Below are 23,940 nucleotides of genomic sequence, written 5' to 3'. Positions count from 1 at the left end.
CTTTTATATATAAAACTCCTAACCACTGATCTGGGTAATAAAGAAAAAAATGGTTGGTAAGGTGAAATTTTTTTAAAAGCTGTTCAAAGGTCAACATTAAACTTTTGCCTACTCTGAAATCACATCTCTCAATATATTTCTAAAACAATTCTACTAACACACACACACACACACACACACACACACACACACACACACACTCCACTCCAAGTTCCTAAGCAAGAATTCTCAGCCTAAATTTTAAAACAAAGTCAAGAATACTGTGAAAAACAGTAACAGACAAGCTACCATTGTTCAGTCTCAACTGAAATGGGAATCAATCAATTGCAAATCCCACTGTTATTGCTTAGACTCTACAGAAGGAGATTTACAATATGTGCATGTCTGTATGTCTTTGTGTGTGTGTGTGTGTGTGTGTGTGTGTGTGTGTGTGTGTGTGTGTGTGTGTGTGTGTGTGTGTATGATGCATTCATGTATCTTTCTATCACTGTTCAAACTGTAGTCAGTTATCTACCTCACATAGTTCTGCAGAATAGTTTGTGAAGTCAGGTGAGACACCATGTGCTTTCCATTAGCCTGGTAGGTCACATGAATGGAGATGACCCAAGTCATAATTCTTTTTTCAATCTCAGGTACAAAAATCCTAGGTGGGAGCTGGGCACCAGAGGGCCATGCCTGTAATCCTAGCTACCCAGGAAGCTGAGATCTGAGGATCACAGTTCAAAGGTAGACCAGACAAGAAGGTCCAAAAATAAAAAAGCCAAGAGACAAGCAACACAAACAATAAACAACATGCACATATTGGCAAGTTACAAGATATGACACCAAGTCAGGACCAGTAAAGTATTTTTTGTTCCAACTGCTTTGGAGTCAAACGATTAATGGAAATACTCAGTTTTCCAACTGACCTTTAAAAAAACAAAAACACTTTGAAAGCATATGCAATCTGATCTTTTAATTGAAACATGAAACTTCTCTATTACAACCTCTCACTCTCAACACTTTGGAGGAGTTCCTAATTATCTTCAACAGTGATTTTTAATGACGACATATACAAAGATATTCACAGAGTAGGAAGATTTGATATGATTATTAGTTTTCTTATCCTTTTTCTCTTTGTTTTTAACTAAACATTTATGTTTTTAGGCCTCTGCCCTCTTGTATATAGGACAGAAAAAGACACATGATTTCTCGGAGAAAGAGTACAGATCCTAAGCATATTATAGAATAGAGCTTATTTCACAACATGAAATAAGAGATCACATGTCACTGACCTAAAGGCAACAACTTCCTGCTTAGAATGACTATACAGCATGCAGCCACAGCAACCTCTGTCACCCTCTGTCTCACCTAGGGAACATGGAAAGAATACAGCAAGTAACTAGCCCTAAACCCAAACTACCATCACAGAGACTTGTGATTTTTTTTCTATAAATGATCAGAGAAATTACTCATCAACTTCCCGAGTTTGGAAATTAAGAAACAAATTTAGCTATCATAGGCAATATGGTACTAAAATGTCATATAAAACAAATACATACCTTGTTTTTAGTGCAAAGTAACTGAATAAGAAACAACACTAGAAAACTAACTTTTTTCATCAGAAGAAAATGCATCCATAACATCCATTAAGGGCACTGGGAAACTGGAAACCTGAATACACAGGCTTGAAAAGAAATCAAGCCCTTAAGTCCACAGCTTTTTGAACATGTACAATGGCATTGCTAAGTGGGGAGAACAGGAAGAGGATGTGCATCAATTTCATTTTCAGAGTAACAAAAATGAAAGATGAATGCCACTGTTATAAAATGTAAATTCATATCTGTAATATTTTAGTGTTATCTGAAACAGAGTCAGTAAAAAAAAAAATCTCTCTAAAATGGTATCACATAAACCTGTGAGGGTGGGTGGGTATAACTATGCACACATACATACCTCTACAGAGGGAAACATGAGATTTTTAAGCAATCATAGAACCAAGTGTATTAAAATCTACCCCACCCCGGCAAATCATACTTAGCAGCAAAATGAATAACCAACTTGTAAATAAGCCCTAAATTGCCCTGAACTGGCAGTTGTACTTTAAAAATTACTGAAAAAAATGTGTTACTCAAAGAATTACAGACCAAGATAGTTCTCAACAGACAATTAATTAAGTCTTCTGTTTCTGGGAGAAAAGTATTTTTATCAAATAATTTTGCCTTCCAATAAACCATCACTTTGGCAGAATAAAATAACTTCATACTATTCTAAAAGTTAATCACAAAACTGAATTTTAATGACGGGTCTAGAGTGCTCAAAATTGTTCCGTTGTATTACTTAAAAAGAACGATGATTATTATTTCCCTTCTCTACCTCCATTTGCCCATAGAGTTCTCAAGGCTACACAGGAGTTTCACTTTCACTTGAAAACATTAATAATCATACATATGTTTACCGTACTATAAAAATACTGCTTAATATAAACATCCTGGTGAATGTGGCATGGATGGCTACCAATCTTAACAAAAAATATAAATTCATTTACTAAAACATAGTAAATAGAGAAAATGCCGTTAATCAAAGTTCAGAGAATTTCATTAGTTCATCTAGAAATATACTATGGCTTTTATGTAAAAGACATAATAATACTATCATAATTACCAGATACTAAAATCATTTGTAACATGTTTTTAGTGTCTTCAAGAAAGCCAAAATACAAAGATCAAGAGCAAAATTCATGTATTTTTCTACTGAAAATGATGCTGCTGAAATCTGCACAATTTTTAAAACAGTTTCTCTATGGATTTGCAGGAAGTGGTATTTTTCAGAACAGCCCAATAAGCCGGCAGGACAAAGAAGAATGTAAAAAGGTTAAGGACTGGATTATCTAAAAAGTCTGCCAAAATAAAATAGAGATTGAAGTTATTGTTTAGACTACCATGTAAGTGCAGTTGACTATCAATGAAAACATACCTTTAAGTTTAAAAAAATCAAATATGTCTTCATATTTCTTAAAATCATTAAAAAATGATCCATCTTAGGGCTGGTAAGGTGGCTCAGTGGTAGAGTGCTTGCCTTGCATACATGAGGCCCTAGGTTCAATTCCTCAGCACCACATAAGCAGAAAAAAAAGCCAGAAGTGTTGCTGTGGCTCAAGTGGTAGGGCACTAGCTTTGAGCTGAAGAGCTGAGGGACAGTGCCAGGCCCAGAGTTCAGCCCCCACAACTGACAAAAAAAAAAAAAAAAGATCCATCTCAAACTTATTATTCAAATCTGGGCTTAGAAAACCCATAGTACAGCTAAAGCATATAAAGCATAAAAATAAGCTTATTAGACAGGCTGATACAACTAGGTGTTTCATGAAAAAGTAGGAGGAGGGTAAGTGGCAATTAAATGTGTGAAATAATTGAAAATGAAGTTACACTACTTGGAAGAACTAAAGCACTTTGAAAATGCTAAGTTTAAGAAATCTTCATTTTAAAATGGAGGGAAGTGACACAGGGAAATAACATCCTGGGGAAAAACAAAAACAAAAACAACCCTAATCCCTAATGGAGCCTAGAGTATGTGTGTTACTGACAATGCACTGAGTTGATGGTTCCAGTGGAGCCTTGGAAAATGAACATCTCTACTTACCTGTTTTTATTGAGATCTGAAGTAAGAACTCAAAGTTGTGTTTCATCTAACAGTACATAAAACTAAAATAACAAAAGAATATGAGATTGTTAAACAGTCTAAGTGATCAGGCTACTGACAACAAGAGGTTGGCCAAGAATAAAAAGTTCTTTCTGAAGGAACAGGAAGGTCACATGCTATACACAGCACAACACAGTTGGCCTTAGAATGCATTATGACCTAAGAAGCAGGCTTCCCGCACCCCCCCTCCCACCACCCTTAAGTTTTGACATCTCACAGTACCACTGCAGGTTACATATAGAACAGTAAGCAGAGTAATGTACTCATATCAAAAGGATCACAAAGTAGAGTAAATTGACAGAAGGCAAACCACAGGCAGGACAAACTGTTCTATCTGAATATGGCAATCACTATACATATCCCAGATTCTCCATCTCATTTCTATACCGCTGTTCAGACACCTTGCTTTTATGTTGTTTGCTCTCTAAATGCTGCCGGAATTCGATCTCTTCGCCAGCTCCCACGTTACACATTGAGCAGTAAAACTGGCCACTTGGAGTAACACACATGGCCAGATCACGTGGAATTCTCTGCCGAGAGCGTGGATTAAAGTAAGGACCTGGCAAAGTAAGATATAAAAATAATATATTCAAAATATTCACTTGGGAAATGACAGTTTCATTCTTACCGATATTTGTAATTATAAATATAAATTATATAACATGTATGTATTATGTATCTTTGTATATTTACTATATATTCTTAATTTTATTCACTTAGGAAATGATAGTTTCATTCTTACCAATATAAATATAAATTATATAATATATAAATTATATAAATTATATAACATATGTATATATTATGTATCTTTGTATATTTATTATATATTTACATATTCTTAATTTTAAAGGAGAAGTTAATGAATTTTCTTAAACTATACGTTTAATCTACACAGATAAAAGCATTCCAGCTGTTAGCATACAATATATGTATTTGATTATATGTGTTTGTCTGTCCAGCCAAACTCTAAAACATGAATACAATTTAAAACATACTTTAAAGTTCTAAGCATTAAATTCTTATAATTATGTTAATGTGTTAATCAAAAAATTCCACTTGAAAAATTACCCAAGGGAAACACTGAGGTTTTACACAGAGACTTAGCAACAAAGATATTCACTTTAGCAGTGTTTATGAAACTTTATAAGAGAAGTCCACAACTATGTTGTTGGCCAGTGATTCAGCTTAGTGGTAGAGCATCTGCTTAGCATCCATAAGACCTTGAATACTATATCCAGAACCACATAGACAATAAAAAAGTACGTACATAGGAAAATCCTTAATTATGATTATAATATTAAGTAGAATGAGAACATCACAATATCACTATTTCTATTTCTATTTCTATTTCTATATCATATGTGAAAAGATTAGAATGACAGCAGGAATGTTGATTACATTACTTTTTACATTACCTTTATATTACATTTCTTCTAGGTACATTATTGATTTCTTAAGTCTGATCATCAAACACATCAAAATAATAAATATCCAGTGCTATTCTCAAAACAATTTTTACTGCATTCCACAAATCTTGATATGGTATTTTCACTAAGTTTTCATTCTTAGCATTTTAAATGTCTAGTATAATCTTTTCTTTGAATCAGGAATTATATATAAGTATTTTAAATTCCTGAACAGAGGGAAGGGGTGAAATTATCCAAAAAGAAATATACTCTTTACCAGACTTATGTAAATGTAACCATTCTGTATGTCACCTTTATAAAAACAATGAAAAAAACTTAAAATCCTGAATAGAAATATTGTTTAGTTTTAAATTTTGTTTTTGTTAATTCACATTAAATTATACTCTGGTCAGAGAATATAATCTCTACTACTTTTATCCTAAAATTTTGTTTTATCTGTTATTAAGATACCTACTGAGGCATCCTTCATTTTACCTAGATTTTCCTTATATAGTTGAATAATCTTTGTCATTTAACTGATTTCAATAGCATTTATTATAATTACTAATGTTTAGACTTTTTTGTTGTTGTTGCTTATTTGGTGCTGAAGAATCCAACCCAGGGCCTCATGCATGCAAGGCAAGCACTCTACCACTGAGCCACCTTCCCAGCCATGTTTAGACTTTTTAATGCACTGCATTTTGTTTTCTAAATGGTCTTTTTCTTCTTCTTTTCGTTTTTTCTTTTTCTTTTTTTTTTTTTTTGTTGGTCATGGGGCTTGAACTGTGGGCTTGGGTGCTGTCCTTCAACTCTTCAGCTCAAAGTGAGAGCTATACCACTTGAGCCACAGCGCCACTTGTGGTATTCTGGCAGTTAATTGGAGATGAGCCTCATGGACATTCCTTCGACAGGCTGGCTTTGAATCATGATCCTCAGATCTCGGCCTTCTGAGTAGCTACGATTACAGACATGAGCCACTGGCGCCAGGCTAAATGGCCTTTTTCTTAGTCATCTCTTGCTTTTCAATGAACTTTTTAAAGTTTTGTTTTCTTGTTTTCCTGTATATATAAATAGCTCCACTGGCATGTGTTGTATTGCAGGCAAAGGTTGGGAAAGGATAAAGGACACTTAAGCAGAACAAACTCCTATAAATGCATGATTCTACTTGAATGTTATATATAAAAAGCACCAAGGGAACATTTCAAAGCATATGTTTGTCTGGATCCCATTTCAAATATACTGTTTAAAAATCTCTAATATTTCAGGCAATTACATTTTCTAAGAACTCCCTATATCATTCTGATTTACTACCCTTGTTGAAACTACTGCTAAGAGCCAGGAAATGGTTTATATCTATAATCCTAACTACTCAAAAGGCATGAATTCCAGTTTGAAACCAGCCCAGTTCAGGCAAGAAAATCCGTGAAAGTCTTTTTTTTCCTTCAGATTTTAAAAATTTTATTGTAAAGCTGATATACAGAGAGGTTTCAGTTACATAAGTCAGGTAATGAGTACATTTCCTTTTGAACAGTGTCAATACCCCACACCACTCTCCCAGTTTTTCCCCTCCTGACTTCCCTCCCCCACCAAGTTGTATAGTTAATTTCCAGCACAGTGTCTAGTGGGTATCACTGCTGAATTGGTTCAATCTTTGGCCTACCATTTCTGATTAACAACCAAAATGTCACTGCCAGGAAGCGACATGCTATTGGCTCAGGCCTGCAAGCCTAGCTAATCCAGAGGCTAAGATATGACAATGGCAGTTCAAAGTGCTAGCCTGGGAAAAATGGCCAATAGACACTTTTTTCCAATTAATAAACAAAAAACCAGAAGTGAAGGAGTGACTCAAGTGGTAGAGTGCCAGCTTGGAACAAAAATGCTAAATAAGAATATGAGGCCCAGAGTTCAAGCCCCAGTTACTGACATAAAAAGGAAAACAAAAGTCAAAAAAACAAAACAGAAACGACAATAAAAATACTACAAGGAGCCTGGCATCGGTGGCTCATGCCTGAATCTTAGCTACTCAGGAGGCTGAGATCTGAGGATCACAGTTCAAAGCCAGCCCAGCCAGAAAAGTCCTTGAGACTCTCATCTCCAATAAACCACCAGAAAACCTGAAGTGGCTCAAGCAGTAGAGCGCTTGCCTTGAACTAATGAGCACAGGGACAGCGCCCAAGCCCAAAGTTCAAGCCCCATGATGGACCAAAAAAAAAAAAATACTACAAGGGCTGTAGGCATGGCTCTGTGGTAAAGACCTGCCTACCTCACAAAAGAGAATTCCTAAATTCAAACCCTAGTACCAGGACCACCACCACCAACAACAAAGGATGGTTAAATTTCCTGCTTTTAACACAACTGCTGTTATTTTATTTTCCCCATAAGCCTAGGGATATAGTGTGCTTTACTAGCATGCTCAAGATCCCCAGTTTGATCCCTAGCACTGACAGAAACAAGAAATATCTTCCTCATGACATAGAAATTGAACGTGGTATAACTTTCAACAAAGCAGCTTATTCTTACAATGTGGTACCAGAAGAAACATAAAGGAACCTATGGTAAGAGACCCTAAAATACTACTGTGGTTTAAAATTAAATTAATAATAATAAATAAACTAAGTAGGAAATAAATATGACCTGAAATACACACCAGCCTGCAAAGTCACTAAACCAATTCAACGAAACAATGATTGCTCATTGACTGCTCAATGAGTTCTCAGGGCTTATGTACTACTAATAAAGGAAAATAAAAATAAGAAAGTTCCTTTGCAGAATGTATGTGGAAATGTCCAAAACCTATAAAAAATATGCAGGTTACCTGAATTATTCTGTACTGTATACATATTTCTTCTATTAGGCATCATCTTAAATTCATTCGCTTCTTTACGGCTTCTTCTTTGACCCACTTCTGAGGCATCCCTAGAGAAAGTTTAAAAAACATGAGATTTCTAAACAAGGATCCATTTTTGTTCTTTTCCTGTAAAGGTAATTATCTCTTGTAACAGTTTGGTCTCAGAGAAAATGGCAATACCTACGAGAATGAGTTACTCTGGGCTTCTGCCAGTCTCAGCCTCTTGGCATGATTCTTCCCTTGATAGTGAGCCTGTGCCACAGCAGGGGAACTAAAGGAGGCATCACAAAGCTTACAGTAGTCATTCTCCGTGGCCAGTATCACTCTGCCTCCAGGCTTGAAAGAGCCCATCTGACATAAAAAAAAGAAAAACACAAGAAGAAATAAGGTTAATAAAAAATATAGAATTCATTTCATCATTCATCTCAAAAGTTGTTCTGTAGAGCTGAAAAATAATCAAAAGATATAGCATGACCACAAGCACTCAGTTTGTTTACTTTTTTGGCACTTGGGTGTGAATTTTTGGCACACAGACTTAATACTTCCAAGGCAGATGGTCTACCACTTGGGCCATTCCTCCAGCCCTAGCATTCAGCTTTATAAGAAAATGAAATGAGTCTGAGAAAAACGAAGCCAGACTGGAAGGCACTCATGGCTTTGTATTATAATCATCTATGTACCAAAGCTCTGAATGATCATTGAAGAAAAATTTTAACTGTGTTTTAGAATTTCCACATAGAGGAGTTGGACAAGGAAATAATAGTTAGATAAATAGATGAGGCCTAAAATCTCATTTCTAGAAAGAGTAAAGTATGCTCAGAATCTATTAATAAGCATATACTAAATACCAATTGTTTATTGGGCTTGCTGCCAAGTCCAGAGGGATTAGGTTATTATTTTCAATGTCCCAAAACTCATAAAGTCTACAAACAATATACAGATTCAATATAATCAAAGAAAGATAACTAGCAGATCCAGACAACTGTATTCAGATTGGGGAACATATTAAAGGAAATATAATACTAAGGATATTTGTTAGGCCCACCCAAGAAAAATAGCCATAACCTAGGCAACTGGCCCACCTGGGGGCAGGCCCTAGGCCCTGAGGTCACTTCCTCATCCTCTGAGGATCTGCTGTGACTATACCTCCTCCCACCCTTCACTGTGGGCACACCTCCTGCCTGCTATAAGTTGCCCTTCTGCATGCCTCTACCTTGTGCTGGCCAGCAGGTTCAGTTCTTATATTAAACTTTCTCCTCTACCTGAACAACCACATGGATGTCTTTCTCCAAACCTTACATATGTTTATACATGGAGAGAGAGAGAGAGAGAGAGAGAGAGACAGAGAGATAACATATATGTAACTATACATTTATATATATAGTTTTATATATATGTACATAATGTATATATACATACATATATATGTATAGTTCCAGTTGTAAGATCAGTTTCTTGAGGTACCCTTTAGGGACCTTTGTCTAGGGAGCTAGTATACATGCATTCTGGATTGTGTTGTTACGATAGACTTGAGAGTCCAGTCCCTTCTGTTCTTTGGAAGAAAAGTATGTGATTCAAGAAGATGTTCTTGCATTTTTTGTAGCTTTTAAAATATGTATTCTACTACTTAATCTTTGAATTATTATTTTTTCACAGAATGGTACAGTTCTCAAAAAAAATAACTGTAAACTCAGGATGCCCAAGCACTCTCTGAAGCAGTCAGGATTAGCAAAAGGGTGGAGTGAGGTTCTTGACTGGGACACAAACTTTAAGGGGGAGTGAACAAAAACAAAACACAGAATTGGATAGGAAGGGGAAACAAAAGAGGAGGCTACAATGCTTGATAAGAAATGTACTCAGTATCTTGCCCATGTAATTGTAACTCCTCTGTACAGTATTTTCACAATTAAAAAAAACACAGAAAAACAAAACCTCAGTTCTCAAGGCAAATATTTTACAGCAATATTAGAAAGTCTGAAATTAATGAAAAAAAATCAGTGCTTAAAAAACACTGAAAACTTAATGATAGGATAACTAATACTAATTTTTCTTTTGCCTTCAAATGCAATATCACTTGGCATAGCACTGTTACTGAACTTTACACTTCATATTTTAAACATTTTTATTGTTAACTTATTTTTGTACTAGATTTTAAAAATATTTCTTTAAATATTATTTTAATTACTTTAGCTTTGGAATATTCACTTAAATTCTGTGTACTGGGAAAGTGTCTCACTTCCTTCAATCTAGTTCTGGACCTTCACTTTATTTAATGCTTGCAACAACATAGAAGTATCAGCCTTACTTATCAAAGTACAGTACATGAATCACAAGTATGAGCCTTTCTGGAAGTTTATTAGAAGCTCAGGATTACTGAGTAACTTTCCACAGATTTATATATTTTGCAGTGGTGAGACCAGTTCCTTTTGAGCCTGGACATCTGTTCTTAATCACCATAGTGTAAATTTATGTTTCTAGTATCACTGTTTTAATGTTTCAAATGTGGACGGCAATTCTAGCTACTTTTCCTTCATGTAGATTTTTCAGGGGGATGAGATATATTGAAAATGAAACCAGGATAGAAAAACACTCAAAGAGAGATCATCAAGCGAATAGTTTTCACATTACTGGTTGCTGAAGGCTGCTCCAAGACTGGATGGGTACCTCCTATTGGGGTTGCTACTAGGAAAGCACAGAAGCTGCCTTTTATCACATCACTCCCTCTGACATTTTTTTTGTTGGTGGTGGCAGTTATGGGGATTGAATTCAAAGTCTGGATGCTGTCCCTGAGCTCTTTTGCTCAAGGCTAGCACTCTACCACTTTGAACTACAGAGCCACTTCTGGTTTTCTGGTGGTTAACTGGAGAAAAGAATCTCACTTTCCTGAAGGATCAACATCCTGAAAATACTTCCCAAGACTATCTACAAATTCAATGTGATACCTATCAATATTCCAACCTCATTCTTCAAGGAAATAAAAGAGGGATTCCAAAAATTCACATGGAACAATAAAAGACTCCAAATAGCAAAAATGATCCTTAACAGAAAGAACAGTGCTAGAGGACTATCAATATCAAATTTCAAACTCTACTACAAAGCCATAGTCATCAAAACAGCTTGGTACTGGCACAAGAACAGACCTCAGGACCAATGGAATAGAGTTGAAAACCCAGAAATGAACCCACAGACCTATGGCCATCTAATCTTCCAAAAGAAAGCTAAAAAATTAGAATGGAAGAAAGACAGCCTCTTCAGTAAATGGTGCTGGCAAAATTGGTTAATCACTTGTAGAAAACTAAAGCTAGATCCTTATATATTACCCTGCACCAGAATCAACTCCAAATGGATCAAAGACCTCAGAGTCAAAGCAGACACGCTGAAAACATTACAGAACAGAATAGGAAAAACCCTAGGTCTCCTTAGCACAGGCCAAAATTTTCTTAATAGAGACCCAGAAGCACAACAAATCAAAGAACAAATGGTTGAACAAATGGGATTGCATGAAATTGCAGAGCTTCTGCATGGCAAAGGACATAGCTAGCAAGATTAATAGAAAGCCCACGGAATGGGAGATCTTCACTAGCCATACAACAGACAAGGGTCTCATATCTAAAATATACTTGGAACTCAAAAAACTAAATCCCCCAACAACAAATCCTCAAAGAAACACCTGCCCAATAAATAAGTGGGCTAAAGAGTTAAAGAGAAACTTCTCTGAAGAGGAAAGGATGACCAATAGACATGAAGAAATGCTCAACTTCCCTAGCCATAAAAGAAATGCAAATCAAAACAACATTGAGATACCACCTCACCCCACTTAGAATGGCTATAATCAAGAACTCTAATAACAACAGATGCTAGAGGGGATGTGGACAGAAGGGAACCTTACTGCATTGTTGGTGGGAGTGTAAACTTGTTCACCCACTTTGGAAAGTAGTATGGAAGTTCCTCAAAAGACTCCACATAGAGCTCCTATGACCCAGCAATCTCACTTTTGGGCATTTACCCACATAATCACAAACAAGACCATACTAAAGCTACCAGCACAACTATGTTTATTGCAGCATTATTTACCATAGCTAAGATATGGAACCAACCTAGATGCCCCTCAGTAGATGAATGGATCAAGAAAAGGTGGTATATATACACAATGGAATTCTATGCCTCCATCAGAAAGAATGACATTGCCCCATTTGTTAGGAAATGGAAAGACTTGGAAAAAAATATATATATGTATATTTTTTGGGGTCCGGTCGTGGGGCCTGAACTCTGGGCCTGGGCGCTGTCCCTCAGCTCTTCAGCTCAAGGCTAGCGCTCTACCACTTGAGCCACAGCGCCACTTCTGGCTCTTTTCTTTTTGCTTATGTGGTGCTGAGGAATCGAACCCAGGGCCTCAGGCATGCAAGGCAAGCGCTCTACCACTGAGCCACCTTCCCAGCCCCGGAAAAAGTATATATTAAGTGAAGTAAGCCAGGCCCAAAGGAACATAGGTCCCATAGGTTTCCCTTACTTGCAATAACTAGTATATATCTGAGACAAGCAGAAACGGTCAGATAAGTCGATGTGAGGCGAAATGAACCCCAAGATAAGGACTCAAATTTTTTTTCTTTCTTGCTATTGTTTCTAACATATTTATAAAATATTTCTTTGTTGTTTCGTATGTACCTCCCCAACAGTATAACCCTTGTTTTCACTGTATTTGATGTTGGTATAATTTGTGGAGGGGAAGGGAAAAAACAAATTGCTTAAATAGGGATGCAGGTGGACCTACTGCAACAATGAGATGTACAAGATGTTATGGTGGAAAAACAAACTTTACAACTTTGGTGTGGGTAGGGGGACATGGGAGGGACAGAGGGGGAGATGGGAAGGGATGGGAAGGGATGGGAAGGGGAAACAAAGGAGGAGGCAACAATGCTTGATAAGAAATGTACTCATGGGCTGGGAAGTTGGCTCAGTGGTAGAGCGTTTGCCTTGCATGCCTGAGGCCCTGGGTTCGATACCTCAGCACCACATAAGCAAAAAGAAAAATGACTGAAGTGGCGCTGTGACTCAAGTGGTAGAGTGCTAGCCTTGAGCTGAAGAGCTGAGAGACAGTGCCCAGGCCCAGAGTTCAGGCCCCACGACCGGACCCAAAAAAAAAAAGAAAAAGAAATGTACTCATTACCTTGCTCATGTAATTGTAACCCCTCTGTATGGTATTTTCACAATAAAATAATAATAATAATAATAAAGAATCTCACTTTCCTGCCTGGGATAGCTTTCAACTGGAATCCTCAGATCTCAGGCTCCTGAATAGCTAGAATTACAGCAACTAGTGCCAAGCCCCCTTTGACTTTTGAAGACAGTTATCTGTCCCTAGAGATTCTTCTTTTTCATATGACAGTGGTATTTTCTTCAAATATGACATGGTTTCAAGAATCTTTATATGTTATTTTTCTCTACCCCAAACCCTCTTTGTAACTCTTTGTTAACTCAATGAAATTGAATACTGTTAGTTCCTGTCTAGTTAGAAGGCAGACAGATATGAACATTAGATAGGCATGTTTATTAACTTATTTTCTTTTGATCTCTTGGCTCTGAGTAGTTTTGAAAGGGCTAGCAGAAAGTGTCTCCTTTTAGGATCTGACACAATTCTCTTTTATCTACACAGTTTTTCAAACTGCCTCTGGATGGACTCTTGTTGGCAGGACAAGCTTTGTCCCAGGAATGTCTGCTCCTTGCTGGGATGATGTCCCATCTACTTGTTGCTGGGATGGCTTGTTCCAGTTGACTGATGATGGCATGTCCCACATTGGAGGAGCAGATGAATGACAGATCGAGAGTTGATGCCAAGAAGATGCTTTTTATATTTCAACTGAAGCAACAAGGAGCTCAATAGAAATAGGTTTTGGGGTTTTGTTTTGTTTTTTTGGTTGTTTTGGGGGTTTTTTGGTTGGTCATGGGGCTTGAACTCTGGGTCAGAGCACTGTCCCTCAGCTTTTCAGCTCAAGGCTAGTGCTCTCCCACTTGAGCCACAGTGCCACTTCCAATTTTCTGTTGTTTTAGTGGAGATAAGAGTTTCACAGCTTTTACTGCTTGGGCTGGCTCTGAACCACAATCCTCAGATCTCAGCCTCCTGAGTAGCTAGGATTACAGGAGTGAGCCATTGGTGCCTGGCTGAAATTAGTTTTTTTTAAAGGAGGGCTTACCTGGAACTTATTAAGAATAGAAGTTAAATTTGACCAATAATTAAATGTAAGAGTTATTTATCCCTCTGTGAATCTGACTAAATGCTGCAGAGGATAAAATCTTCAATGACAAACTCAACAGTAGACATGATGAATGTTTTGAAAAAGCAACTAATTAATTAACTAACTAATTAATTTTGAAAAAGCACTTTAGGACACTAAAGTGTCCTAAACCATTGTCAGCTCTACATCAAGTTGCACTACACACTTGGGAAACAGACATTAGACACATTTGTTCACATCCAAATCAGGTGAGCTTCTTTGTGGTTTGAGTTTAAAACTGCTCATTTTTTTTTCTTTGACCTGCAGAGCCATTAAGTCTTGATTACCTTAGAACTGTATGTGGTTTGAGTTTAAAACTGCCTGTTTTTTGTTTTCTTTTTTTTCTCTTTTGGTCTGTGGAGCCAGTTAAGTCTTGGTTATCAGAAAACCTTTAATTTTAGTAAAGAGACATATTAGGAGACAAACTGACCTTTGATCACTTGCTAGATGGCTTGGGGGTCCCATGAAAACACACCACATAGACAAGATAGTGAATTTCTGGAGAAATCATGGAGGTAAGAAAACTTGGCAGAGCTTTATTAAGTAAACAAACAGACAAACAGAAAATAAGGGGCCAAGGAGAGATACAGAGAGATAGAGAGAGTTTTAACTAAAAGAATTTAAGCCCAGAATGGCTAGCATTCAAGAGGAGTCCCCAGGAGCGACTCCACCTCACTCTCAAGGGTACAAGCAAAAGGGGAGGAAGGAGGGAGAGAGAAAAAGAAAGAGGAAATTGAACTGCTACAAAACAAAATAAGTTACCTTTCTAGAGGAGATGGCTGAGAAGCTTATGCCCACCCCCATCCTGTGGCAGGAACAGGGATGAAGATGGACAGAGGGAAACAGGAGACAGCAAAGGACAAGCATGGAGAGTGAAGAAAGCCTCTGACCATTTACCATTGCATTGGCAGAAACTGTTGCAATAAAAATAAAGTGTTTTGGTTTTATGGAGTCCTTCAATACGAGTCTGGTGAGGATGTAGAAAGAAGGAGTCCCTAGGGATGCAGAAAGTAGGCCAACAAGAGTAGGTGGCCCCCTGTTATGGCAAGACAGGGGTGGGGACAGAGGGACCCATAGACAGAAGTCACTCACCAGACATAGACAGAAGATAGAGGACAGTGTAGTGAATGCACTGCCAGCAATGGTAAAGGAGAGAGGTCTGGCATTGGGCTCCCTTCGGCTGTTTGGGTCCATGGAGGGGGATCAGGAGGTGGACTGATCCTCAGAAAGAGAGCGAGGAGGGGTCCAGTAACTCCTGACACTACCCTTCCTGGGATATCATATGTAAGGTTTGGAGAAAGGAGCCCTCCATGTTGGTTCAGGCAGAGGAGAAAGTTTATTATAAGAACTGAACCTGCCTGCCCAAAGGAGATGTAGGCATGCAGAGGGAGGAATTAATGATGGAGACTGATTATATAGAGGGAGGGCAGGAAGGAGGTATGGCCACATCAGACATGGAAATGACCTCAGAGCCTGGGAACCTCCCACTGCCCCAAGGTGTGCCAGTTACTGAGGTTACATGGCTGAGCAGGGTCTGCTAGGGAGAGCCACGTGTGTATGGAGGGAAAACAAAGGTGAAGGGGCCATTTTTTTTTCCTGGGCAGACCTAACAATACGTGTGTGTGTGTGTGTGTGTGTGTGTGTGTGTGTGTGTGTGTGTGTGTGTGTGTGTGTGTGTGTGTGTGTGTGTGTGTGTGTGTGTGTGTGTGTGTGTGTGTGTGTGTGTGTGTGTGTGTGTGTGTGTGTGTGTGTGTGTGTGTGTGTGTGTACGTACTATATATACATCTATATACACATATATAACTGTATATAGATGTATATATGCATAACTATAATAAAGAAATAATAATGGAATAAATTACAAAAAGAAATGTTTAAATCTCTTTCTTTTCATTCATGGTCCATACACCTAAGGTCATTTAACTCAGAATTCTAAGACAGGTGTACTGTAACTGATTTGTTTCATTATATCATGTATCACTACCAAATTCAATGAGAAATCTCAATGTTTAAAGATTTTAGCAAACATTAAATCTAGCACAGTTCAATAAGTTAAAAGTACCAAGTAAGAACCTTTAGGAGTTTTTGCCTAACTGTACCTAGCTAAACAAATGGACAATAAATGTTATTGAGGAGCATTTATGCAAACAACACCTTCCTACCTTTTATATATGTCTCACCTGTGGAGGAACTGGAAGAATTGGAGTTGCTGCAGGCTCTACTGCATTGCTCATTCTGGCAGGCGGAGGACAACTATTGGCTGCATAGTAATTTCGGAGTTTCTTGCCATGGTTCTTACCCTAGAAGTAAAATTATAAAATGAATGAGAACATCACATTGAGTTAATCAACATATTTATTTTAAAAAAAATCACAGACAAAGCTGGGCGCTGGTGGCTCACGCCTGTAATCCAAACTACTCAGGAAGCTGAGATCTGAGGATCGCGGTACAAAGCCAGCCGGGGCAGGAAAGTCCGTGAGACTCTTATCTCCAATAAACCACTAGAAAACCGGAAGTGGCGCTGTGGCTCAAGCGGTAGAATGCTCACCTTGAGCTGAAGTGTGCAGAGACAGCGCCCAAGCCCAGAGTTCAAGCCCCACGACCGACCCTCCCCCCACAAAAAAAAAAAATCACAAACACTAATTTCATGCTATTCTTCTTTCATGTATGTACAAAATTGAAGTAAGAGTAATAGCTAAATTTGATTTACTAGATCTTAAATATAAAAGCCTGGATTTTTTTTTTTTTACAGATGATTAAATTCATCTGGGGAAGATAAAAGAAGAAAACTAAAAATAATAGTAATTTCCTATATGTTTCTGAAAAAGCATCATGTTTTCCAGTGATCCATGTAGTTAGTCAACTTATTGTTATTTGAAAACCATTACTTAAATACAAATCTTTTGATACTCAATATAATCTGCTTTAGAAGTGAGCGATGAAATGCACAACCCCCATTATTTTTACAAAAAGAGCACTTATAGAGCATTTTTAAACTTGCAAATGACTTTCACATGCAATAGCTTCTTTCCCATTTGCAAAAATCCTGTAAGTAAAATTTGTTGATACTACCCATATGTGGCATCTAAGGAATTTGCAACCTGAAATTAGGGGACAGGGACTTGCCAAAGACCCTTTTCCAAAGGATAAAGTAGCAGATTCAAAGCCTCAAGAAGACCTTCTGAATACAAAGCATTATCTGTTCCACTCTAACCATAATGGTTTTAGGATCCACTATGTACCTCTACTAAAATGGGCTGGCCTTATGTTGTATTATTCACTTGTTTGCATAGCTTGAATGAATACAAACTAGTAGCAAGAATTAATAGTCTAAGAGCATTCTGAGGGTAAAACAACTTATTAAACTTTACTAATCTTCAAATCCACTGGCAAACATTTACCATCTACTATATTCTAAACTATAGAAATAAACTGAAGACCTAGTACGCAATCTACAAAGACAGGCACATAAGCAATAAAAGTAGTAAGCTAAGTCTTATCTCTACCCCCTCAAATATCCTAGCTGTGCTTATACCACAGCCACAGTGACTCCCAGAGTCAAATCCAGTGGTCTTATCTGTATATCTTCACCTAACTCAAACTCTGAGCAGCATGACAAAATTGATGCTCCTTCCTTCTGGAAATAATCTTTCTTTTTGCCTATGTCTTCTGTAATTCCTTTTCCCTTTCCATCTCTCCTCTACCAGACCATAAACTCTGAGGTAATCTAGATCTTTAGCCTGCTCTCCATCTCCTCTCTAATTCTAAGGTTGTTTTACTCAGTCCTACAACTCTAAGACAAAAAATGAGGATGGTTCCCAAAATTAGCTTCGTCCCTGACCTCCATTACCATATATAGAACTGACTTCCCATCCAAACTTTGAAATCTTCAGTGGTGCATCCAACATAACTTAATTCCATCCAATCCCACTGTCACTTTCATCCATAGACCAATAAACGGTACCATCATCCACTCACTTACTCAGGAGATATCAAGGAGTTCTTTTCTGGGATCCAATCTTCCCTAAAACAACACCTTCAATGTATAAGGAAGTCCTGTCAGCTAACCTTCACAATACACATCCAGTCATTCCACTTATATACCACAAACACTAAATATGTTACCATAATTGAAACTACCAACAGCTTTCACTTACAGTAGGCAACAGCTCCTAACTAGGCTCTGCTGTCAAATTTGTCCCTTTGTAATTTTCCTCATTATAAACTAGACTGACATAATTCTAGACAGAAATCAACTAGCTTATGTCACTCGCTCAAAATTTGATACTTAAAACTGACAAATCTATGTGTGTGTGTGTGTGTGTGTGTGTGTGTGTGTGTGTGTGCATGTGCACTCATGTGTGTGAGTGTGCGTGCTAGAAATAGTGTTTGAACTCAGGGCACACACACTGTCTCTTAGATTGTTTTGCTCACAGTTTACACTCTAACATTTGAGCCATACCTCCACTTCTGGCTATTTTATTTTGTTGTTGTTTTGAGGGGATAATTAATTGAAATAAGAGTCTCATGGACTTTTTCACCCAGCCTGGCTTCAAATCATGATTGTCAAATGTCAGCTTCCTGAATAGCTGGTATTACAGCCCTGAGCCACCTGTACCTGGCTGACAAATCTTACTTTTACAGCCTTATCAAAGGCCAAAGGCCTTTTGAAAACTTTTCAAAACTTTTCATTTACAGGCATCATTTATAGGCCATTCAAAATTATCAATGCAGATGTACAGACTACGGGAAGTCAGCAAGAAGCATATGTGTCTTTCTAATCCTATAATAAACTATTTCATGAGCTTACGTGAACTGTGTGCTGGACTCTTGCAAAAATGCTTTGGTCCGGCCGGGCGCTGGTGGCTCACGCCTGTAATCCTAGCTACTCAGGAGGCTGAGATCTGAGGAACGCGGTTCAAAGCCAGCCCGGGCAGGAGAGACCGTGAGACTCCTATCTCCAATAAACCACCAGAAAACCGGAAGCGGCGCTGTAGCTCAAGTGGTAGAGCGCTCGCCTTGAGCTGAAGAGCTGAGGGACAGCGCCCAGGCCCAGAGTTCAAGCCCCACGACCGACAAAAAAAAAAAAAAAAAAAAAAAAAAAAAAAAATGCTTTGGTCCTGAGTAGCTCTCAGATCTAATGCTCCTTTCAACTGCTTGTTGGGCTCCTGCTTTTTATGCTCCTAAACATACCAAGAACATTCTCACTCTGGGGCCTTTGTAAGTATCCTCCTTTTAATCAGATTGAGGCTGCTTCAGATCTCTGCATGGCTGGCTCTCTTACCATGGATGTCTCCACTTACAGCACATTTCACTAATCCTGATGGGCTACATTCAGCATTCCTAAGCATATACACACTCCATCATATTATCACATCGTATTATTTTATCTTACTACCACGTAACATTATCAAACATAATATTCATTTTTGTTTTTTTCTTTCCTTTCTGAAATGTAGACTCTTTGAAAATTCTGACTTTATTTTTTTTCCTCCAGTGCTGAGATTTTTTTATTTTATTTGTTTGTCCCAGTAACTGCCGTTTGACTTCTAGACAAAGTGCCCTCCCTTGGCTTCCTCACTCAAGACTGACTTTATCACTTAACAACACCTCCACTTCCAGATTTTTGCTGGTTAAGTGGAGATAAGAATCATAGACTTTTCTGCTTGGGCTGTCATTGAACCACAACTCTGAGACTCCTGATTAGTTTGGATTACAGGTGTCAGGCTGATTGCTAACATAGGACAAGCAAGCTTTAAACATTGGTTGCAAAAATGAGTTGGATAATTATTATGATGGAGATTTTTAAAAATTAGGAAAACACAGAGAAGGAGTTTTTTGCTTGTACTTGAATTCTAGATTGTTAGAGAGAAACCTCCTGAGAAGGAGACACTGAGTCATCTTTGAGTAAAACTTGACCAAGCAGGGAAGATTGAAAGGGAGAAAAAAATGTGAATTGAGAAAACAGTATGGGAAAGATCCAACCAGCTGAGTTATGTAGCCTCCAGAAGAGATGGTGGTCTTCAGGATTCTTAGGGGAAGTAGTAGGTGTGAAGATACATAACACGTCCATCCTTAGTGATCTTGCCCAGAACTTCAACTTTGGAGGGAACAGAAAGCCACTGAGATTGTCAGCAAAAAGTAGGAACATGACTGAATTGTATTTCATAAAACTCACTCTGAGATAAGGATGTGGGATAAATTAAAGTAGACCACAGTTGGAAGTTAGGAAGACAGAGAGCCAGGGCTTAGAATACTGTAACAGGGTGTGGTAGAAAACCAACATACAAATAGCTCACAAAGTGAAATTGAAAATGCCTAATCTATCAAATAAGATGAAAACCAGATAATGTATTATAAAACCAAAGGGGATTTTAGGATTGAAGTCAGACTGCAAAAGAGGTATTAACATATGATGATATTTAAGACCAGTAAACTAAAATATATTACGTAGACAGAGTAGAGAGAAATAATAATTTTCAAAAAGCACTGGAATAAAATGAGGGGAGCTTGACAAAAGAGAATTGTTGGAGGGAAGAAAAGACAAAAAATACAGAAATTGAAAAAGACAAAAGCAAGTAATAAGAAACTGAAATGAGGGAAGGAGGGAAGCAACTGGGTAAATAGGGCTAACTGATCCCAAACCATTTTTAAGTTGGGCATCAGTGACTCATAACTGTAATCTTAACTTGGGACACTGAGATCTGAGGTTTGTAGTTCAAAGCCAGTCCAGGTAGAAAAGTCTGTAAACTCTTTATCTCCAATTAATCACACACACACACACACACACATGAGCTGAAAGCGCACACACACACACACACACACACACACACACACACACACACACACACACACACACGAGCTGAAAGCATAGCTGTGGCTCCAGTGGAAGAGCACTAGCCTCAAGTTGAAAAGGCTCAGGGACAGCCCCCAAGCCTTGAGTTCAAGCCCATGACGAACAAAACAACAACTATTTTTAAGGGGGAAAATGAATGGCATCTTTGCAAATGGTTTTGCCCCACCAGAACACATATTTGCCATTTTACCAATATGGAAAGGTGACAGGGCCTTTAAGAGGTTGTTGAGGTCATGGAGACCCTGAACCTATGAAGAGATTAATTTAGTCCCCTCTGTACTGGGTTAGTTATTTCCAGGGCAAGTTATTTCAGGCATGCATTAGCATCTCCTCCGAATCTCTGTCACATGTGTGTTCCTTCTGAATGTGTTGGCTTTCTACTTCTCCATCACCTTATAACACAGCACAAGGCCCTCACTAGAAGCTGAGTTTCATGCCATGAGTTTCATGGACTTTCCTAACTCTAAAACTGTGAGCCAAAATAAGCCTCTTTCTTTTTGAAATGACCTGCATGGGTATTTTGATATAGTACCATGAAACGGACTAAAGACAGCTGAAGTCAACCTGAGACACAGACCACACCGAAAGACATCTGGATGAAACTCCCCTAAAAAAGGAATTGGGATTAAGGAAGTCAAACCTAAAGGAGACTCTTCTAAAAATATGTGAGAATTTGAATCCATAAATTTTGGGGAAGATGTGTAAAACACTATTCTAAGAAACAGAGATAAAATACTGAAGAAAAATTAAATCTTTGACTTCAAAGGACATTTTTGGTTTTGGTCATGAGGCTTGAACTCAGGGCCTGGGTGCTGTCACTGAGCTTTTTCTGCATCATTTTTTCAGCATCATTTCCAATTTTTTTGGTAGTTAACTGGAGTTGAGTCTCATGGACTTTTCTACTGGGGATGGCTTTGAACTTTGATCCTCAGAGTTCAGCCTCCTAAGTAGGTAGGAATATAGGCATAAGTCACTGGTGCCTGGCTCCAAAGGATTTTTTCTTATTATTAATTTTTTATTCACACATTAGTATGTTTGTGTGTGTATGTGTGACTGATATCTGTTTTGCAGAGAAAAATGAAACAAGATGATGTAATTGATACTGGCATAGAGATAAAAATGAAGGATAAATCTTTAAGACATTGCAGTATAGACTGTTGGAAAGAGTAAGGACAGGAGAAGCATAGAAACTGTGGGACAAAGGGTGAACTAATTCAGCAGTAATACTCACTAGACACTATGTTGGAAATGAACGATACGAACGATACAACTTGGGGAAGAGAGGAGTCAGGAGGGAAAAAAACCTAGGAGAAAATGAGGGAGGGGTGACACTGTTCAAAAAAAATCACTTAAAAAAAAGTAAGGACCCAAAATAATGAGATATGTAATGCCTAGCTTAAGGAGAAAGATGAAACTCAGGAAACAGTAACATCATGGAAGCCTAAAGCAAATTGTCTCAAAAGAAAATAATCTAGTTAGATACATTACTACATAAGAACTCTGCTTAAAAGTATTAAATATGCACTGGAGGAAACAACTAAAATAATGTCCTTAGTAGGACTGTGTATAAAAGCAGAAAAGTCAAAACAAATGACCATTTATAAGATAATGGATAAATTGTAGATTATTTGTCTCATGAAAGACAAGGCAGTAGTGAAAAGAAACTTTCAAGGGCTAGTTTCACAACAAACTTGCATAAAAAGAAATAAACAACTTTGGTTTTTTTTGGTAGGTTGTGGGCTTTAACTCTGGGACTGGGTGCTGTTCCTCAGCTCTTCAGCTCAAGGGTAGCACTCTAACACTTGAGTCACAGAGCCACTTCCAGTTTTCTGGTAATTGATTGGAGATGAGTCTAAGGACTTTCCTGCCTGGGCTGGCTCTGAACTGTGATCTTCAGATCTCAGCCTCTTGCATAGGTAGGATTATAGGTGTGAGCCACTGACGCCTGGCTAAATAACTTTTAATATAAAGTTTAACAATTTGAATTTTTAAATTTTATTTTATTGTTAAGATGTTGTATGGAGGGGTTACAGTATATGAGTAAGACAATGAGTATATTACTTGTCAATCATTGCTATCCCTTCCCTTCCTTGTTGTTGTCCCACTATCCCTTTCCTCCCACAGCTTCCACACTCCTATCCCCCCCTCCCTACCTTGCCACCTGAAGTTGTAAAGTTCATTTCCAATATACTGTCCAGTGGGTATCTTCGTTGCAATGGGTCATCCTGTGTCCTTGTTTCAGCAAAAGTACACCCAAAATGGGGGAGGGGGGGGAATCATAACAATACAGAAACACCAGCCAGGGATATAGTTGGGAAAAATGCATGAGAATATCACCTGAATTAATATTTTTTACTTGCGCCTTTTTTCTTACTGGTGGTTCACCCTTTTGATAATAGCTACTCAGGAAGATCAAAGCCCAGCCCAGGCAGTAAAGTTCATGAGATTAATCTCTAATTAATTGCCAGAAGTGGAGATGAGGTTCAGATGATAGAGCACCAGCCTTGTGCAAAAGAGCTAAGCAAAAACATTAGGCACTGAGCTCCACTACTTGTACTTAATAAATATAAAAAAGAATATTTCTTGTTAATAAGCTAGATGGCAAATACAACTGTGCAACTTTTTTTATTTTTCATCTAAAGGATTTCATTATAATTAAAAACAACAACAAATAAACAAAAGAAGTAGTTTGCTACTTCCTTGAGTAAAATCAAGACAAGTCAGTGGAATGTTGAGATAAAATGTGGCAGGGAATGTGAGGCATGAAAATAGAAAAAAACAAGCAGTAGGTAGAAGAGTTATGCACATAGAAGATTTTTCTATCTTAGAGCGAGTAGAAGAATAAAGTATAGAGCTAAATAGGGACATGATGTCACT

General features: G+C 37.8%; 1 protein-coding gene across 1 annotated transcript in view; it reads right to left on the bottom strand.

Moving 5' to 3' along the window:
- Window positions 1–393: 393 nt before the first annotated feature.
- The window catches only part of Zmat3 (zinc finger matrin-type 3), a 41,205-nt gene continuing 17,658 nt past the window's right edge, over window positions 394–23,940 (bottom strand). The window contains exons 3-6 of the mRNA XM_069991866.1: window positions 16,388–16,507; window positions 8,120–8,286; window positions 7,903–8,003; window positions 394–4,237 (exon numbers count right to left, since the gene is read on the bottom strand). Of these exons, the coding sequence (XP_069847967.1) occupies window positions 4,029–4,237; window positions 7,903–8,003; window positions 8,120–8,286; window positions 16,388–16,507 (597 nt within the window). The 3' untranslated portion in view covers window positions 394–4,028. The remainder of the gene's footprint in view (window positions 4,238–7,902; window positions 8,004–8,119; window positions 8,287–16,387; window positions 16,508–23,940) is intronic.

The sequence above is a fragment of the Dipodomys merriami genome, unplaced genomic scaffold (genome assembly GCF_024711535.1).
Source record: "Dipodomys merriami isolate MVZ:Mamm:240054 unplaced genomic scaffold, mDipMer1.0.p SCAF_40, whole genome shotgun sequence".
In the NCBI taxonomy this organism is placed as follows: Eukaryota; Metazoa; Chordata; class Mammalia; order Rodentia; family Heteromyidae; genus Dipodomys; species Dipodomys merriami.
This window is presented reverse-complemented; position numbering and strand designations above follow the sequence as displayed.